This window comes from Triticum aestivum, chromosome 3B (assembly GCF_018294505.1).
Source record: "Triticum aestivum cultivar Chinese Spring chromosome 3B, IWGSC CS RefSeq v2.1, whole genome shotgun sequence".
Lineage (NCBI taxonomy): Eukaryota > Viridiplantae > Streptophyta > Magnoliopsida > Poales > Poaceae > Triticum > Triticum aestivum.
Genome location: NC_057801.1, coordinates 466,220,837 through 466,236,935, shown reverse-complemented (window position 1 = coordinate 466,236,935; position 16,099 = coordinate 466,220,837). Strand labels below are relative to the sequence as shown.

The following is a 16,099-nucleotide window of genomic DNA, read 5'->3' as shown; positions in this document are numbered from 1 at the left end:
GTTACAAATTTAGACAGCAAGTTGTGTATAAGCAAGCAGTTGGCCATTCTATATCTCAATTAATGTCTTAGGGAGCATAATGAACAGTAGAGGGTTTCATACAAACATACTACAACAGGCAAATCTATGCAATCATTAGCGCAGTATAAACTAGATTGTGAGCCTCATGCAATAATAGTTGGTTAATAGACTTCAAAGCTTCAGGCACACTTCGGCAGAGTAATTAAATGGTAAGGCCTTTAATTATGTCAACTAATAGTTATACAAGTACCGAACATTAGGCATGATTATTTGGGCATCTCATTAACTGAGGACAAATAAAGCAATTGAAAAGAGCAAATTAACTATGCCTGAAACAAACAAGGAATTGAACTGTTGAGTTGCATACAGTGACTTACCTTAGCAGGTTGAAGAGGCTCAGCGCAGCTCCTACTTCTCTTGCAAGGCTCCTTCCTAACATCTTGTACTTGGAAATCCTCAATCTTATCTTCATTGCACCCCCTCTGCAAGGTGACACAAACTAGTTACTCGTCTCCTTGGAAGATAAATATGCATACTTTCCAGTCTGTGAACACAAAAGGATGAGATTATAACAAAACAACACCACGTAATGAAATATGACGCATCTCTTGCACTTGCACACAATGAAATGAGCATTTACTATGTCTGCACTATGTAAAAACTAGGCATACCATCGAACTGGATCTCCAGGTACTCTTGGAGAGCCTACTGTAGTGTACATCCAAACCTTTATGTCACCTATGAGTTAGACAAGGACCCACTACAGCAGCCCTTGGTGTTTAAATCATTGACAAGATCTGTTAGAGTATTAGGTCAAGAACAGCAAGTAACCAAAGCAGCAAACAGTCCTAGTATGGCTGGCTGATGCAAACAAGCAATTGAACAGATGTGTGAGAAAATCTTAGATATCAAGAAAAGAAGCAAAGAAGGAGGCTTAAAGACCATCACTTGACTGACCAGATTTAAGGGGCATTTAAACATCATGTGCAACATATGAACTAACATAAACATTGCATATTCCAGATTCTACAATGGAATGCACATGTATTAGGTTATGCCATGTATGATGATGCCTAAATGTACGGATAGCATGCAGGAGTGATTCATCATTGCACGCACAATTGAATTGCAGGTTAAGGGCCAGTTTGATTCCGCCTTTTCAGGGCATATTGTCAAAATAAGCCATAAAAGATGTAAAGAAGTCATTTTTGAGTTATGGGCTTGGGCTTAACTAATTTCGCTTTGGAGGGGGTGTTTCGGGTAGAACCTCACTAAAAATTGAAGGGAAGGGGAATAGTGAAATGACTCTGTTGTCTGACTATATTACACTCAAAATGCAACTGTTGACGCCTGTGTCACACCTGACCCTCAAGTTAAAACAAACACGCAAGCATTCATTGCCTGCCCGCTTGCATCTCCTCTCCCCTTTCCCTCTACCTCGATCCCCTGCCTGCAGCACTAGGGTTCCTCCAGCGAGCCGTCGCCACTGGTCCCATCTGGCCTGGTCCTCGATGATGTTATGTCCAGCTAGGCTACATGGCTGGCGGGTAGGGGCAAATCTCCCTGGCTGTTCCTCCCTCTGGCGCCGCCCCTCATTCTCATGGTCTCCGGTAGCTGCTCCACTGTGGTTCGTCCAACGCACTACTCCGGCGGGCGCTGCACAACTACGGCTAATGCCACACTACAGCAGAAGGCTCCTTATTCCCCCTCCCCTCCTCCCAGGTCATGGCCTTGAGGTGATGTTAAAGGATGAGCTCATCCAACAAGGTGAGGATCTCCTCTGATTTTTTGCCAAATTTTCATTCTGATCCACTATACGATGAATTGCTATGAGCTGCTTCTGCTGCTGCTATATGATGCATTGCTATGAGCTGCTCCTCATGCTGCTATATGATGAATTGCTATGAGCTGCTGCTGCTGTATGATGAGTTGCTATGAGCTGCTGCTCCTGCTATATGATGAATTGCTATGAGTTGCTGCTGCTGCTATATGATGAGTTGCTATAAGCTGCTCCTGCTGCTGCTATATGATGAATTGCTATGAGCTGCTCCTGCTGCTGCTATATGATGAATTGCTATGAGCTGCTCCTGCTGCTGTTATATGATGAATTGCTATGAGCTGCTGCTGGTATATGATGAACTACAGACTGCTGCTGTTGTATGATGAGTTGCTATGAGCTGCTGCTGCTATATGATGCTTTCAGGTGCTGCTGCTATATGATAATAACCAGCCACTTGGACCATCGAATTTCAGTATGTTCTTCATTTAAATGTGGGTCATGCATTTTTCGTTTAAATTAGGCAATGGGATCTCTATGGAAAACATTGACCAAAGTAGATTGTGCCAAGTAGATGGTATCTTTGTATTTGCATTTTGAGAAAATAGTGATGGTCTGTTTTCCCATCATATTAATTACTGCACTGGGTTCAATTTGTGATGTTTGCAAGTCAAATTAATTTCCATATGGGCAGCAAAATGAAAAAAAATATAATGCAATCTAGACTTTCCACTGATCATACCAAAGATAAGCTGAAAACGCAATGAAAAGAACTGGTTGGCTTATTACATGGAGCTTATATTCATAGGTGCTTATTTTCTTAGGATAACTCGTAATAACTATCCCTAGGAAACTTGGCTAATAAACTGGCATACAAATAACTGCAATGGAGGAGTGACGTACCATAGCACACTGTATAGGCTCACCGCTGCCTCTCCTTTTTTTGCAATGTTCCATGAAATTGCCACATACATGTTGTACTTTTTCATTGTGTAACCCTATCTGCACGTTGACACGGCTAATTTCAGACATCTCTACATGATACTACATTGCATATCCCTTGCGCATATTTAAACCACCAATTAACGATTGTGTGCGTACCATAAACTAGCCATGACTCTGTATGCTGGACTAGCAGGCACTCTAAGGGAGCCTAATGTAGTGCACTGGAATTCCTACATGCCACCTACGATTTTGTGTAATGTACTGCCCCTGTTCCTAAATATATGTCTATGTAGAGATTCCAGCATGGACCACATACACATGTATATAGATGCATTTTCGAGTGTAGATTCACTCATTTTACTCCGTATGTAGCCTATAGTGGAATCTCTAGAAAGACTTATATTTAGGAATGGAGGTACGAGGTAGTATCATGTATGACATCTACATATCTAATTTAGCAGCCAGTAGTAGAAATCATTGTCTGCACAAAGGGATTACTGGTGGAAATCCTAGCAAAGCATGCTGGCAGGCACAGAACAATACAAGAGAGAGAGACGCGCTTACAAGATCATAGCAATGCCTCAGTCCAGGATCTTGGTTGGCCAAGCTGTTAGATCCAGAAGAAACATCGTCCTTGTAGTTTTTGCCAGCTGCATAACAGGTAACAGCGACCGGTTAGTATATTTGAAGTACATTGGGCAGGTGATGCTGGACGGGTTTAAAGGTGACAAGTACCTAGGCCGTGGTGGGTGCTTGGTATCTCTCCAGACGGTGGGAATCAGGTTAGAAATGTCAAGGGTGATGAGGTTGCACTGGCTGTCGGGGTCCGGTAAGGAGATCTAGAACTGTCGAGTAGGGTGTTTGTGGAGCGGCTCCGGTAGGGTGGACTACGGTGCGGGCGAAGCGGATCTGTGGCCGTGGACGAGGGAGTAGGTGAAGCTACTCCGGTGGTTGGGTTAAGGATGGTGTCGACGACGCGGATCTGCGGTCATGGACGGGGCGTCAGAAGCTGCTCCGGTGGTTGGGTTAAGGATGGTGTCGACGACGCGGATCTGCGGCCGTGGACGGGGCGTCAGAAGCTGCTCCGGTGGTTGGGTTAAGGATGGTGTCGATGACATGGATCTGCAGCCGTGGACGGGGCGTCAGAAGCTGCTCCGGTGGTCGGGTTAAGGGTGGTGTCGACGATGCGGATCTACGGCCGTGGACGTGGCGTCAGAAGCTGCTCCGTTAGGTTGGATGAGGGTGCGAGGAAGCGGATCTGAGGCCGTGGACTTGTGAGTTGGCAAAGCGGCCTCGATAGGGTTGAGAATGGTATAGGTGAAGCTACTCCGGTAGGGTTGACGATGGTGTCGGTGAAGCGGCTCCGGTAGGGTTGAGGAAGGTATCGGCGAAGCGGCTCCGGTAGGGTTGAGGAAGGTGTCGGCGAAGAGGATCAGAGGCCGTCGACGGGGGCGTCGGTGGGCTCCGGGGGGTGTGGACGAAGCGTCTCCGGTGGGGAGTACGAATGAGCCACTGCAGATGCGCGGTGGTTGACGAGAGTACTGGCGAAGCAGATCTGGTGCCGTGGACAAAGACCGGCACTGAATGGGTTGTGGTAGAGTGCTGGATGAGCAGTCTACTTGTTTCTAGGAGAGGTGGGAGGGGTAGATGCGGCCGCAGAAGCAGATCCGGCGAGGTGGACGCCGCTGGCAGTGAATGGGCTATGGTACGCCGGTGGATGAGCAGTCTAGGGTTTCGAGAGGGGAGGGGAGAAAGGGCGATGAAGTACGGACGGCGTGATGTAAGATGCTCTGGTGCTGTGGAGTTAGTTGTTTTGTGTGAGGGGAGAGGAAATGGGGGTGCCGTGTAGTTGGGGGAACCGGAAGTTACCAAAGCAGCCCCGACCTATCATGTAGATGAGGGCGGTATTGTAACTGTTGGTCTCCGTGCACCAAGGACAAAAGGGGGATTTCGCATGATAAAGACTAAGGTGGTAGAAATTTTAGAAGGAGGCGGGAGATTTTGCCGCCCGCGGGATCGTTCGTATCTGGTTTCAACTAATTTTGGACCGTGCTAGCGGGAAGGTCATGCTAGACTGTGTACACGGGGCACGTGTCAGCAGTTAATAACTGGTGTGAAGTCCACACCAGAAAAAAAAGACAATAACTCGGGATGATGCGCCGATAACTTGGACGTTCACACGGGCACGGCCAATCGTACGGGTGTAGTGGCGCGTTCACAAAAAAAGGGATCAAACGATCAGCCTATGTATTTCTCGTGTAAATAGATAATTTAGTGGCATTGGTTATTTAATTTAAACATAATGCATTGACGTGTTAGTGTGGAGGCGCACAAAAAGAAAGGGATATTGTAGTCAGCTACTTAAAAGTGTTACCTCATATTATTACATAGCCTCCATTTCATAAATTGTTTACCCGTTGAATTCATATATGAATATTACATAAATTACTTCAAAATAGAAACTTAAATCATCCAAGACTAATGAATTTGAATGCAAGAGTAACAATGGTGCATGTACATGATAGCTACATTGGTTGTTTGAAGAAAAATCACTGTAATTTGGCATGCACAACTGAAAAGGTTTATTTAAATAGAAAAAAATGTGATATGTGAGTGTCCAATCTTTATAGCGTCGAATCGATATTGTACCTTTGGCCACGATACGAAGTAGATATTGACTTATGTTCAAGCGATGCACGTCCACGATCGCTAGATAGTGATATGTGAATGAATTGTGCAATCTCTCTCACACGCATACATATCTCATTTCCATGTGGGCATCGGAATCACACACGCGCACTTCATGTATTTCTCTCCCTCCATCAGGGTTAAATTCATCTTTCTACCCCGTCCTACAAGTCTCTCACACAGAAACACACACGCTCTCTATGTCTAACACGCCCACCCCTTTAATTTTGCCCACCCACAACCACTAATGTCTCAAAGTATAATAATGTCTCTCACACATATGCTATCTACCTATCCCTTAATATAGCTAGATATGTGTCACACAAACTCCTTCTCCCTACTAGCAAGATGCCCATGCGTTGCACGGAACATCAAGATGTATTTGTATGAGAAGTTTATCTTGTGGGACAAAGGGATGAACGATGGAATGCCTTATTTGCAAATGCGGAGAGGGGTGTGGGTATCATTTTGCAGAATTGCCATAGTTTCCTTCCTATCCATCGGATATAAATCGGATGGCCTATATTGGAGGATGGCAGGAACACCATCATCACCAACTCTGTTTTTTTTATAAGAGTAGAGATATGTGAGTGTCACTGCCCCCCCCCACACACACCCACACTTCCCAACACCGAAGGAGTAGGGTGACACCTCGATCTTGATACTAATCTATCGATTGGCTTCTCTCTCAAACATACACACACACACTACCCGGCACCGAAGGAGTAGGGTGGCACATCGATCTTGATAATAATATATCTACTCCTCTTTCAAACACACACACACACACACACACACACACACACACACACACACACACACTCGCTAGTTGTGCCTCTGTGCCTACCGCGCACACTCTCGATACGTCTTTCTCCCCCCCCCCCAACAATGACAGCAGAAGGGTGACAACTCGATCTGATCATAATCTATCAATTGGTTTCTCTACTCCTATAAAAAAACCGAGTTGGTGGTGATGGTGTGTGTCATGCCCAATATGCGATACTATCCTAAAGAGACTCGAAGGTCCCACCAAGGATAGAACCGCATATTGAGACACTTTTGCAAGGTGGATATCATTACATCAACATTACATAATAGATGGGGATACATACCAGAGGCATACAATGCCACATGAATACAACACACATACATAAGATCAACATCCGATTACGGATGAAACACAAACAGAAACTCAAACGACATCCACCCTGCTAGCCCAGGCTGCCGACCTGGAACCTATCCCCTGATCAAAGAAGAAGCAGAAGAAGAAGTCCAAAACAAGCAAACATTGCTCTCGTGTCATGATCATCGCATAACCTGTACCTGCAACGAGGACTCAACAATCCCATTACCATGGGTATCAAGACTAGCAAAGGTTAATGGGAAAGGAAGGGGTAAAGTGGTGAGGTTGTAGCAGCGACTAAGCATATATGGTGGCTAACATATGCAAATAAGAGCGAGAAGAGAAGAAACGGAACGGTCGTGAAGCTAGAAATGCTGTTTGTGCACTGAGATGACCAATGCGCTACTAACCAGATTGTGCTGAAGAATGGACTTGACAGAACATGAAACATGAGCAGAGCTTGATCTGGGTGAAGCAAAATTGGTGAAAACAAAAGGTGCGGCCGTGGGGATTAGATCCCAGGTCGCCTCGGTGGAAGTGAAGCACAACGACCAGCTGGGCTGAAACGTGCTTGTTCACTGTAGGGGTTCGGCCCTAGATGGCACATCCTCTCGAACTGAACTGAACTGAAGAAACACGAACAGGTAGCAAAATGGAAAAATGGGGGCACACGGGATTTGATCCCGAGACCCCTTGGATATGGGCATGCGCTGTTAACCAGATGGGCTACTATCGAACTATGCTAAGAGATGCCTTATGCTCGATATGAATGCGCTGCCGTTGATCTAACGAAACGGAATCAGAGATGGCTCGAACGCACGGTGGACATGACCGGCACCGGGAGCCAACACCAGCAGCTGCAGGTCGCCGGCGGGGTTGCGGAAACATACATGGGTGCGCGCGCTGACGGGTATGTGTGGATCATGCTAAAGAAGCAGATCGGCTCTAAGTGAAGCAGACGATGAACCAGAGCAAAACACAAAGGCCAGCCTCCCGGGTCGAGGCGCTCGGCCACGGCCACGGCGGGCGTGCAGCTAGGAGGTGAAGGGGGTTGTGCTCGAGCGCGAGCGTGGCTCGGCTCCGGCGTGCGGCTGCGGCGAAGCGCGCGAGCACAGAACAAATCATGTGTGGGCGGCTGCGGCATGCGGGTGCGGTGGAGGAAAACATCCTCTGTTGGCGCGTGGTAGGATGGAAACAGGAGTAGGAAGGTTCACGAGCTTGCGCTCGGGCACGGGCGCGAGAGCACGACGACCGTGGCGCGTGCAGCGGATGTGGCGAGGTGAAGCGAAGCAGGGGCCCGAGCGAGACGAGCAGGGACAAGATCCGGACGGGTCACGGCAGCGTTTCTCTGAAAGTTTCATAGATTCGCCGGAGCAGCGAGGGCACGACGATGGCATGGATCTAGTAGTGACTCCGGTGACCTAAACGCGACAGGAAGAAGAGGGAGGGAAGTAGGTATATCTAACTCACCCTAGGACACGGCTACGGCCACGGAGACGAACCGGCGGCGACGCGGACGAGCTCTAAACCCGACGCGGTTCCTGTCCGAGGAACAAGGAAGCAGGGGAGGACGCCAGGCGCGGGACTTGGCGACGCAGAGGAAGCAGACGAAGTATAGGAAGAAGATCGCGGCGCCCTTGGACCCTTCTTGCTCCTAGCCTTGCTTGAAGTTGAAGAAGACGACAAGGAGGCCCCACAAACGATGGCGGAACATGCTCGGTGGTTCTCTGCTCCTCTGTTTCCTTAGGAAGAAGGAGAAACAGAGGGTAGGAAAGGGGTGGCGGCGGCGAGACGGAAACCCTAGGGGCACGGACGCCAAGCGGGGCTTCTTATAGGTGGCTAGTAGGGGCGCGGATGGCAAGACCTCGACGTCCGTGAAGCAGAGCTCACGGCACTGGCGCTCCTGAAGGCAGAGGAGGGAGACGACGCTGTAGCGGAGCAGGTAGCCGCTAGGCGCCTGGGGCTGGGCCGGACCGGGAGGAAGTAGGAAGGCCCAGGTGGCTTCGGTCAGGTGAGTGGGCTGCTGCTGCTCCCTATGCTTCCCATTTTTCAACAACAGGAAGAAAGAGAGAAAAGTGTAGAGAGTTTGAAAAGGGATGTGGCAAAGATGAAACAACGACTAAGCATATATGGTGGCTAACATATGCAAATAAGAGCGAGAAGAGAAGAAACGGAACGGTCGTGAAGCTAGAAATGATCAAGAGGTGATCCTGAACTCCTACTTACGTCAAACATAACCCAAAACCGTGTTCACTTCCCGGACTCCGCTAAAAAGAGACCATCACGGCTACACACGCAGTTGATGCGTTTTAATTCGGATCTGGTGTCAAGTTATCTACAACCGGACATTAAGGAATTCCCATCTGCCACATAACCGCAGGCACGACTTTCGAAAGTTTAAACCCTGCATGGGTGTCCCAACTTAGCCCATCACAAGCTCTCACGGTCAACGAAGGATATTCCTTCTCCCAGGAAGACCCGATCAGTCTCGGAATCCCGGTTTACAAGACATTTCGACAATGGTAAAACAAGACCAGCAAAGCCGCCCGATGTGCCGACAATCCCGATAGGAGCTGCACATATCTCGTTCTCAGGGCAACACCGGATAAGTCAAGCTACGAGTAAAACCAGCCCTCAAGTTTCCCCAAGGTGGCCCCGCAGGCTGCTCGGTTCGGACCAGCACTTAGAGAAGCACTGGCCCGGGGGGGCTAAAATAAAAATGGCCCTCAGGAGAGCGACTCCTAAGGGAAAAGTATAGATGGTGGTGAGGCAAATGGTAAAACCAAGGTTGGGCCTTGCTGGAGGAGTTTTATTCAAAGCGAACTGTCAAGGGGGTTCCATAAATCACCCAACCGCGTAAAGAACACAAAATCAAGGAACATAACACCGGTATGACGGAAACTAGGGCGGCAAGAGTGGAACAAAACACCAGGCATAAGGCCGAGCCTTCCACCCTTTACCAAGTATATAGATGCATTAATTAAATAAGAAATATTGTGATATCCCAACATAATCCTGTCCACCATGGAGCAATCTTCAATTTCACCTGCAACTAACAACGCTATAAGAGGGGCTGAGCAAAAGCGGTAACATAGCCAAGCAACGGTTTGCTAGAAAGGGTGAAAAGGTTAGAGGCTGACATGGCAAATTGGGAGGCTTGAAGAACAAGTGATAGATAGCACAACATAGCGATAGAATGAAGCAATTAGCATAGCAATGATAGTAGTGAGATCCAAGGTGACGGTCATCTTGCCCGAAATCCCGCTAGGAAGAAGAATGAGTCCATGAAGAAGTTGAACGGATGAAGACGAACCAAGTGTAGACGAACGGATCCTCACGATCGCAATAAAATAGGAACTATCGAGAAGAAGCACAACCGGAAAGAAGCAAACAACATAGTAAACAAACAACACATGAACAAGGCATGATGCACAACCAAGTATGATGCATGACAAGGTTAAATGTTTATAATGTGGCAACAGGTGAAGTATAATAAAACTACCTATCTAGGCAAGTTTAAATGGGGCCGGAACAACGAACAACAAAACCGGAAAATCCCCATATGCATGTTTCAAAAATTGGTACTGTTCTGCCCTAAACCATATTTTAAAGTTGTTAAACAGGAAAACTAAGTGCATCAAGTTATTCTATGCATTTTTCTACCCCATTTACATATAAAGAACATTTAATTCTGAGCTACTGTTATTTAGTTATGAAATAAATCATGTCAACATGTCAATCAGGCAAATGATATGCAAACAGCATTTTAGACATTTCGAACATGGATGAAAGCAGCATATTGTGAAACTAGATAAAATTCTAAGCATTTTACACATATAGTTTGTTTAGTTTGGATGCATGCATATTTAAATATGAGCAAAGCAAAACAATGGCAGTTCTGAAAATATGCAGGCACTGGATATGACAAAAATCACAGACTGGAAAAAAAAATATAACATCGGGCCGAATCTGAAACAGTGGCAGTGGGCCAGGAGGATTTGGCCCAAGCAGCTGTGGGTGGGTGTGATTGATTGAAAAAAATGACACAGGGCAAAAGAATTGAGGCTCCCTGGGATTCGATCCCAGGACCTCTTGCTGTTTGCGCACTGAGATGACCAATGCGCTACTAACCAGATTGTGCTGAAGAATGGACTTGACAGAACATGAAACATGAGCAGAGCTTGATCTGGGTGAAGCAAAATTGGTGAAAACAAAAGGTGCGGCCGTGGGGATTAGATCTCAGGTCGCCTCGGTGGAAGTGCAGCGCAACGACCAGCTGGGCTGAAACGTGCTTGTTCACTGTAGGGGTTCGGCCCTAGATGGCACATCCTCTCGAACTGAACTGAACTGAAGAAACACGAACAGGTAGCAAAATGGAAAAATGGGGGCGCACGGGATTTGATCCCGAGACCCCTTGGATACGGGCATGCGCTGTTAACCAGATGGGCTACTATCGAACTATGCTAAGAGATGCCTTATGCTCGATATGAATGCGCTGGCGTTGATCTGACAAAATGGAATCAGAGATGGCTCGAACGCACGGTGGACATGACCGGCACCGGGAGCCAACACCAGCGGCTGCAGGTCGCCGGCGGGGTTGCAGAAACATACATGGGTGCGCGCGCTGACGGGTATGTGTGGATCATGCTAAAGAAGCAGATCGGCTCTAAGTGAAGCAGACGATGAACCAGAGCAAAACACAAAGGCCAGCCTCCCGGGTCGAGGCGCTCGGCCACGGCCACGGCGGGCGTGCAGCTAGGCGGTGAAGGGGGTTGTGCTCGAGCGCGAGCGTGGCTCGGCTCCGGCGTGCGGCTGCGGCGAAGCGCGCGAGCACAGAACAAATCATGTGTGGGCGGCTGCGGCATGCGGGTGCGGTGGAGGAAAACATCCTCTGTTGGCGCGTGGTAGGATGGAAACAGGAGTAGGAAGGTTCACGAGCTTGCGCTCGGGCACGGGCGCGAGAGCACGACGACCGTGGCGCGTGCAGCGGATGTGGCGAGGTGAAGCGAAGCAGGGGCCCGAGCGAGACGAGCAGGGACAAGATCCGGACGGGTCACGGCAGCGTTTCTCTGAAAGTTTCATAGATTCGCCGGAGCAGCGAGGGCACGACGATGGCATGGATCTAGTAGTGACTCCGGTGACCTAAACGCGACAGGAAGAAGAGGGAGGGAAGTAGGTATACCTAACTCACCCTAGGACACGGCTACGGCCACGGAGACGAACCGGCGGTGACGCGGACGAGCTCTAAACCCGACGCGGTTCCTGTCCGAGGAAGAAGGAAGCAGGGGAGGACGCCAGGCGCGGGACTTGGCGACGCAAAGGAAGCAGACGAAGTATAGGAAGAAGATCGCGGCGCCCTTGGACCCTTCTTGCTCCTGGCCTTGCTTGAAGTTGAAGAAGACGACAAGGAGGCCCCACAAACGATGGCGGAACATGCTCGGTGGTTCTCTGCTCCTCTGTTTCCTTAGGAAGAAGGAGAAACAGAGGGTAGGAAAGGGGTAGCGGCGGCGAGACGGAAACCGTAGGGGCACGGACGCCAAGCGGGGCTTCTTATAGGTGGCTAGTAGGGGCGCGGACGGCAAGACCTCGACGTCCGTGAAGCAGAGCTCACGGCGCTGGCGCTCCTGAAGGCAGAGGAGGGAGACGACGCTGTAGCGGAGCAGGTAGCCGCTAGGCGCCTGGGGCTGGGCCGGACCGGGAGGAAGTAGGAAGGCCCAGGTGGCTTCGGTCAGGTGAGTGGGCTGCTGCTGCTCCCTATGCTTCCCATTTTTCAACAACAGGAAGAAAGAGAGAAAAGTGTAGAGAGTTTGAAAAGGGATGTGGCAAAGATGAAAATTGTTATGAGCTCCTGGAATTATTTAGGATTTGAATAAATTGATCTGGCAATTTTTAGAGGTAGGAAAATAATTCAAGTTTGAATTGAATCCAAACTTGAGCAATTTTTTGAACCCAACCAAATCATATTCATATGTGTCGAAAATTGGCAGAGAGGGTGTAGGCAATGAGCAGGATTTATAGGAAAAGAATGAACATTTATGGAGGACAGAAAATGGCACTAGCAAAAATGGAAGGAATAAGAAGGAAGAAGGAGGTGTTGATGCAAGGGTAGATTTGAGAGACATAGCAAGGGGTTTGGTCACATGCAACATGCATAGAGCAAGACAACATCATGAAGTATGCGATGCACATGGTGATTATGATGAAATGTAAAATGACAAAAGGCACAATGCAATGTAAACAATTATGATCATGAAGCAAGAAGCAAATATGACAAGGCACTCAACATGATCATGGCAACAAACATAGGGAAAAGAAATATGCAAAACAATTATGACAATGCCACACACAATAAACACACGGCAACAACTAAAATAAATCGAAGGCAACTGGAGCATCGGACTCGGGGCGTTATAGTGTGCCTGCCATCCATCAATCTCGACCATTAGATCTGGATCTGACGAAGGAGAGGCAACCCACTTTATAACCACCTTATCCAACCAAGCAACCAGAATCACTCGATCCTTCTTGAAAAGGGGAGAACGATGGAAACAAGCCTTGATTTCTTGATGGAACCAGTGGCCGCTGCCGCTGCATGCGCCGCCGGCGCTGGTTGTTCCAGACCCCTCTCTTGACTCCTCTCTGTCGCCACCGCTCACTAGAACCTCCACCGCCACCTCCCCGTTGTCTCATCTCGCCCTACCCCATCTCCTCCTATGCTGACCAGCAAGTACGCCGCCGGCATGGCCCGTCCCTCAAGTCCACGACGCTTCTTCTCTGATAACTCTCTTGCCTTCTTTTCTGATGCAGCAGCCCCGCCGCCCACCACCTACTCCTCCTCCCCGGCATTTCCTCGCCGCCGAAGCCGCCCTTCCCCCAAGTCTGCGACGCCTCTCCTGCATCCTCCTCTGATGCAGAAGCCCCAGCACCTTCGCCTCCTCTCCGCTGTCTCCACCGACGCCGACCTTCGCGTATGCCGGCTATGCGCTACACATCATCGGCGGCGGCTGGGCTCCTTCCACGCCTACGTGCTACAGGTTCTTCCAATTAGAGTACGAGCTACTCCCCGAGGACTGCTTTGTTGTGTGCAATTGGAGCGCCACCCACGAGCTCCACACTCGCGTTCTCCTCCAATTGACTCCATCTGGAAGATGGCTGGTCTGGTGCGATGTTGGCGTGGAGGAGCTATGCTCTGCTATTGCCATCTAATATGTTTCGTCAAGAACCAAGGTATGGGTGTGGACGAACAGTAAAATCTTCTATACATCGCATCAGTTCTTGCTTCATCTCTATTAGAAAATCCTTGTTTGTACAATTTCATATATGTTCTGGTGGTAATAGATGAAACTGTCTACTATAGTATCTGTAAGCAATGACCACTGGTTATAGTTTCTTATCCAAAATCTTCTTGTGGATGAAATTTTGAGTATCGGAGATGTTGGTGTGTACCTCCCTGAACTGGTATTTTCACACAGGCAACTCTATGATACTCTTTGTAGAGATACATCTAAAAGTAACATAAATATTCTTACTCTTTCGGATAAGCAAGGGAAGGCCAGTCCAACCCCATTGCAATTTTTTCAAAGAAATGTTCTACAATTAGGTCTCAATGTGTAGTCCAAGGTATAAATCAAGTACAATTTGGTGGCAGTAAAAATAATAATTTATTTAATATGTTTAGTCATCTAAAATTGCTTCGCATGTAAGGTCCGGAAGTTTGGACTTCCAGAAAAAATAACTTTAGAAATTTGCTTTAGTGTTCATGATATTCTTGTAAGAAAAATCATACATGTGTTTTAATTATTTTTTGGTAGTTCTCATTGTTACTTTCGTTGTTCGAAAAATATGGATGACGCCTACAGTAGGTCTCTATGTCATTGATGCCCCTCCTTTTCTTGGTAGCTCCACATCCAATTTTTCAGGTTAGACACCAATTTTTTTCCTTGATGTCAGTTACTGGCATCTTTTCTTTTGCAGAAAGTTACAATTTTTGTGTGTGTATGCACAAGTACACTCGCCCCTTCTATATACACATGATTTCAAAGCATGTCTTACTATACATTTTTTTTTCTTTGCTTGGTACAAAATGTATTGCAAGCGATGTTCATTGTTTTTTGCTTTGTTTAAATATACTTTAAGCTCAGTTTTTTTTCCTTTGTCTGAATGTAACATAGGCAATTATGTAGGTGGGCAGATGGAGATGTACCGTGCTTCAAAAATTATTCCCTGGCGTGATCTAAGGTATGTAACTAATTAAGTGGAACTAGATGTGTGAGTTATGTCTGAAATGTTCTTCTCTTCTTGGTGGTGTTGTATACAAATTCATTTTTCTTGCGTATATTTACGAAATCATTCGGTTAAACACTTCTACTTCATTCATGTTTGTCTTGGAACTATTAATATAAGTGTGTACTGTTTGGATATATTAATTGCTGCAATTATCTTCACATTTAAGTCCGGTGTGCCTAATATACTGGCATGAAATGGGCAATGTTGGCTTCCTGGATGAACGGTAACTGAATAGCTTGTTTGCTTTGTACAACCTTTCCAAGGAAAGAAGCAATTCTCTGTTGCAGTAGTTTGTTGCAGTGGTTCTAAGGCTGGACATGATAATATGTATTTTAGATCACAGGCTGTGCTAGAAATTTTGGAGGTCTGGTGTGGGGGCAGTTGTCGCATCTTTTACAATTTCACAATTCGGAGTTATCAGTTGTGACGCTCGCACGACTTGCAGTTGACGAAGCCAATGTTGGAAGGATGTTGACGCATGGAACATCATTTGACATACTCCCTCCGTTCCGAATTATTTGTCTTGGATTTGTCTAGATACGGATGTATCTAGACTTATTTTAGTGCTAGATACCTCCGTATCTAGACAAATCTAAGACAAGTAATTCGGAACGGAGGGAGTAGTAGTCTAGCTTAGTGAGCCCCGGTCATTTTTTTGTACTTGTATATAATCTCTTTTGCATGCAAGTTAAGTGTTTTACTTTTTTGTTTTCCTTTTTCATGTGACTTCTCCTAGCCAATTAATGATTGTGGTATGTTTATGAGACTATAATACACTTTTAGCAAACTACTTTTGCAATATTCAATCTTGGTTGATCATGCGAGCTTGCAGTATATCTTCGAGATACTATTATGTGATATGTGATATGATTCTTTTTTCTTCAAAAATTGCTAAGAGGTTTGGAATGTTACAACATAAATTTATTCGATATGACATTTATCATTATGTTTTACCCACGGATGGCAGTTGCATCGTGTAATGCTCACATTCATAGAGAGATGACAGATCCGCGACATGGATGGGTGGTAGATCGGGATATGTGCTAACATGTTGAGCCCATCAAAATAGGGCCTAATAAGGATGTAGTCAGTAGTCGTCGTAAGTTACCACATTCATGTGTGTGGTTTTTCTACTTGTTGGATGCTCTCTGTCCCCCCTTGATATTACGATAGGTTGAGCAATTAGAAAGGTATAAGTAGGGAGAACAAGAAGTTTTTTTGCTTCGATGGTGTGGCCGTCAACAATATAACATCGCTTG

The 16,099-nt window shown here is 47.0% G+C and overlaps 1 protein-coding gene across 5 annotated transcripts; it reads left to right on the top strand.

Moving 5' to 3' along the window:
- The first annotated feature begins 12,967 nt into the window (after nt 1–12,967).
- Nucleotides 12,968–15,599, top strand: LOC123070404 (uncharacterized). 5 transcript variants are annotated; one of them, XM_044493619.1, is made up of 3 exons: nt 12,968–13,781; nt 14,738–14,792; nt 15,184–15,599. In XM_044493619.1, exons 1-3 carry the CDS (start codon nt 13,268–13,270, stop codon nt 15,191–15,193), a joined length of 579 nt encoding a protein of 192 aa, XP_044349554.1. In that variant the 5' UTR covers nt 12,968–13,267; the 3' UTR covers nt 15,194–15,599. The 5 variants fall into 5 exon arrangements, 4 of the variants coding, with proteins under 4 accessions (XP_044349554.1, XP_044349552.1, XP_044349553.1 ...); XM_044493617.1 differs by having other exon boundaries at nt 15,177–15,599; XM_044493618.1 differs by having other exon boundaries at nt 14,726–14,792.
- The last annotated feature ends 500 nt before the right edge of the window (nt 15,600–16,099 follow it).

Bases quoted from the DNA above. Each gene is read 5' to 3' on its own strand.
- LOC123070404 (XM_044493616.1), top strand. From the start codon at position 13,268: ATGCTGACCAGCAAGTACGCCGCCGGCATGGCCCGTCCCTCAAGTCCA. The intron at 13,782-14,725 runs GTATGGGTGTGG...AATGTAACATAG, and splicing joins ATGTTTCGTCAAGAACCAAG to GCAATTATGTAGGTGGGCAG. The intron at 14,793-15,176 runs GTATGTAACTAA...TATGTATTTTAG, and splicing joins ATTCCCTGGCGTGATCTAAG to ATCACAGGCTGTGCTAGAAA.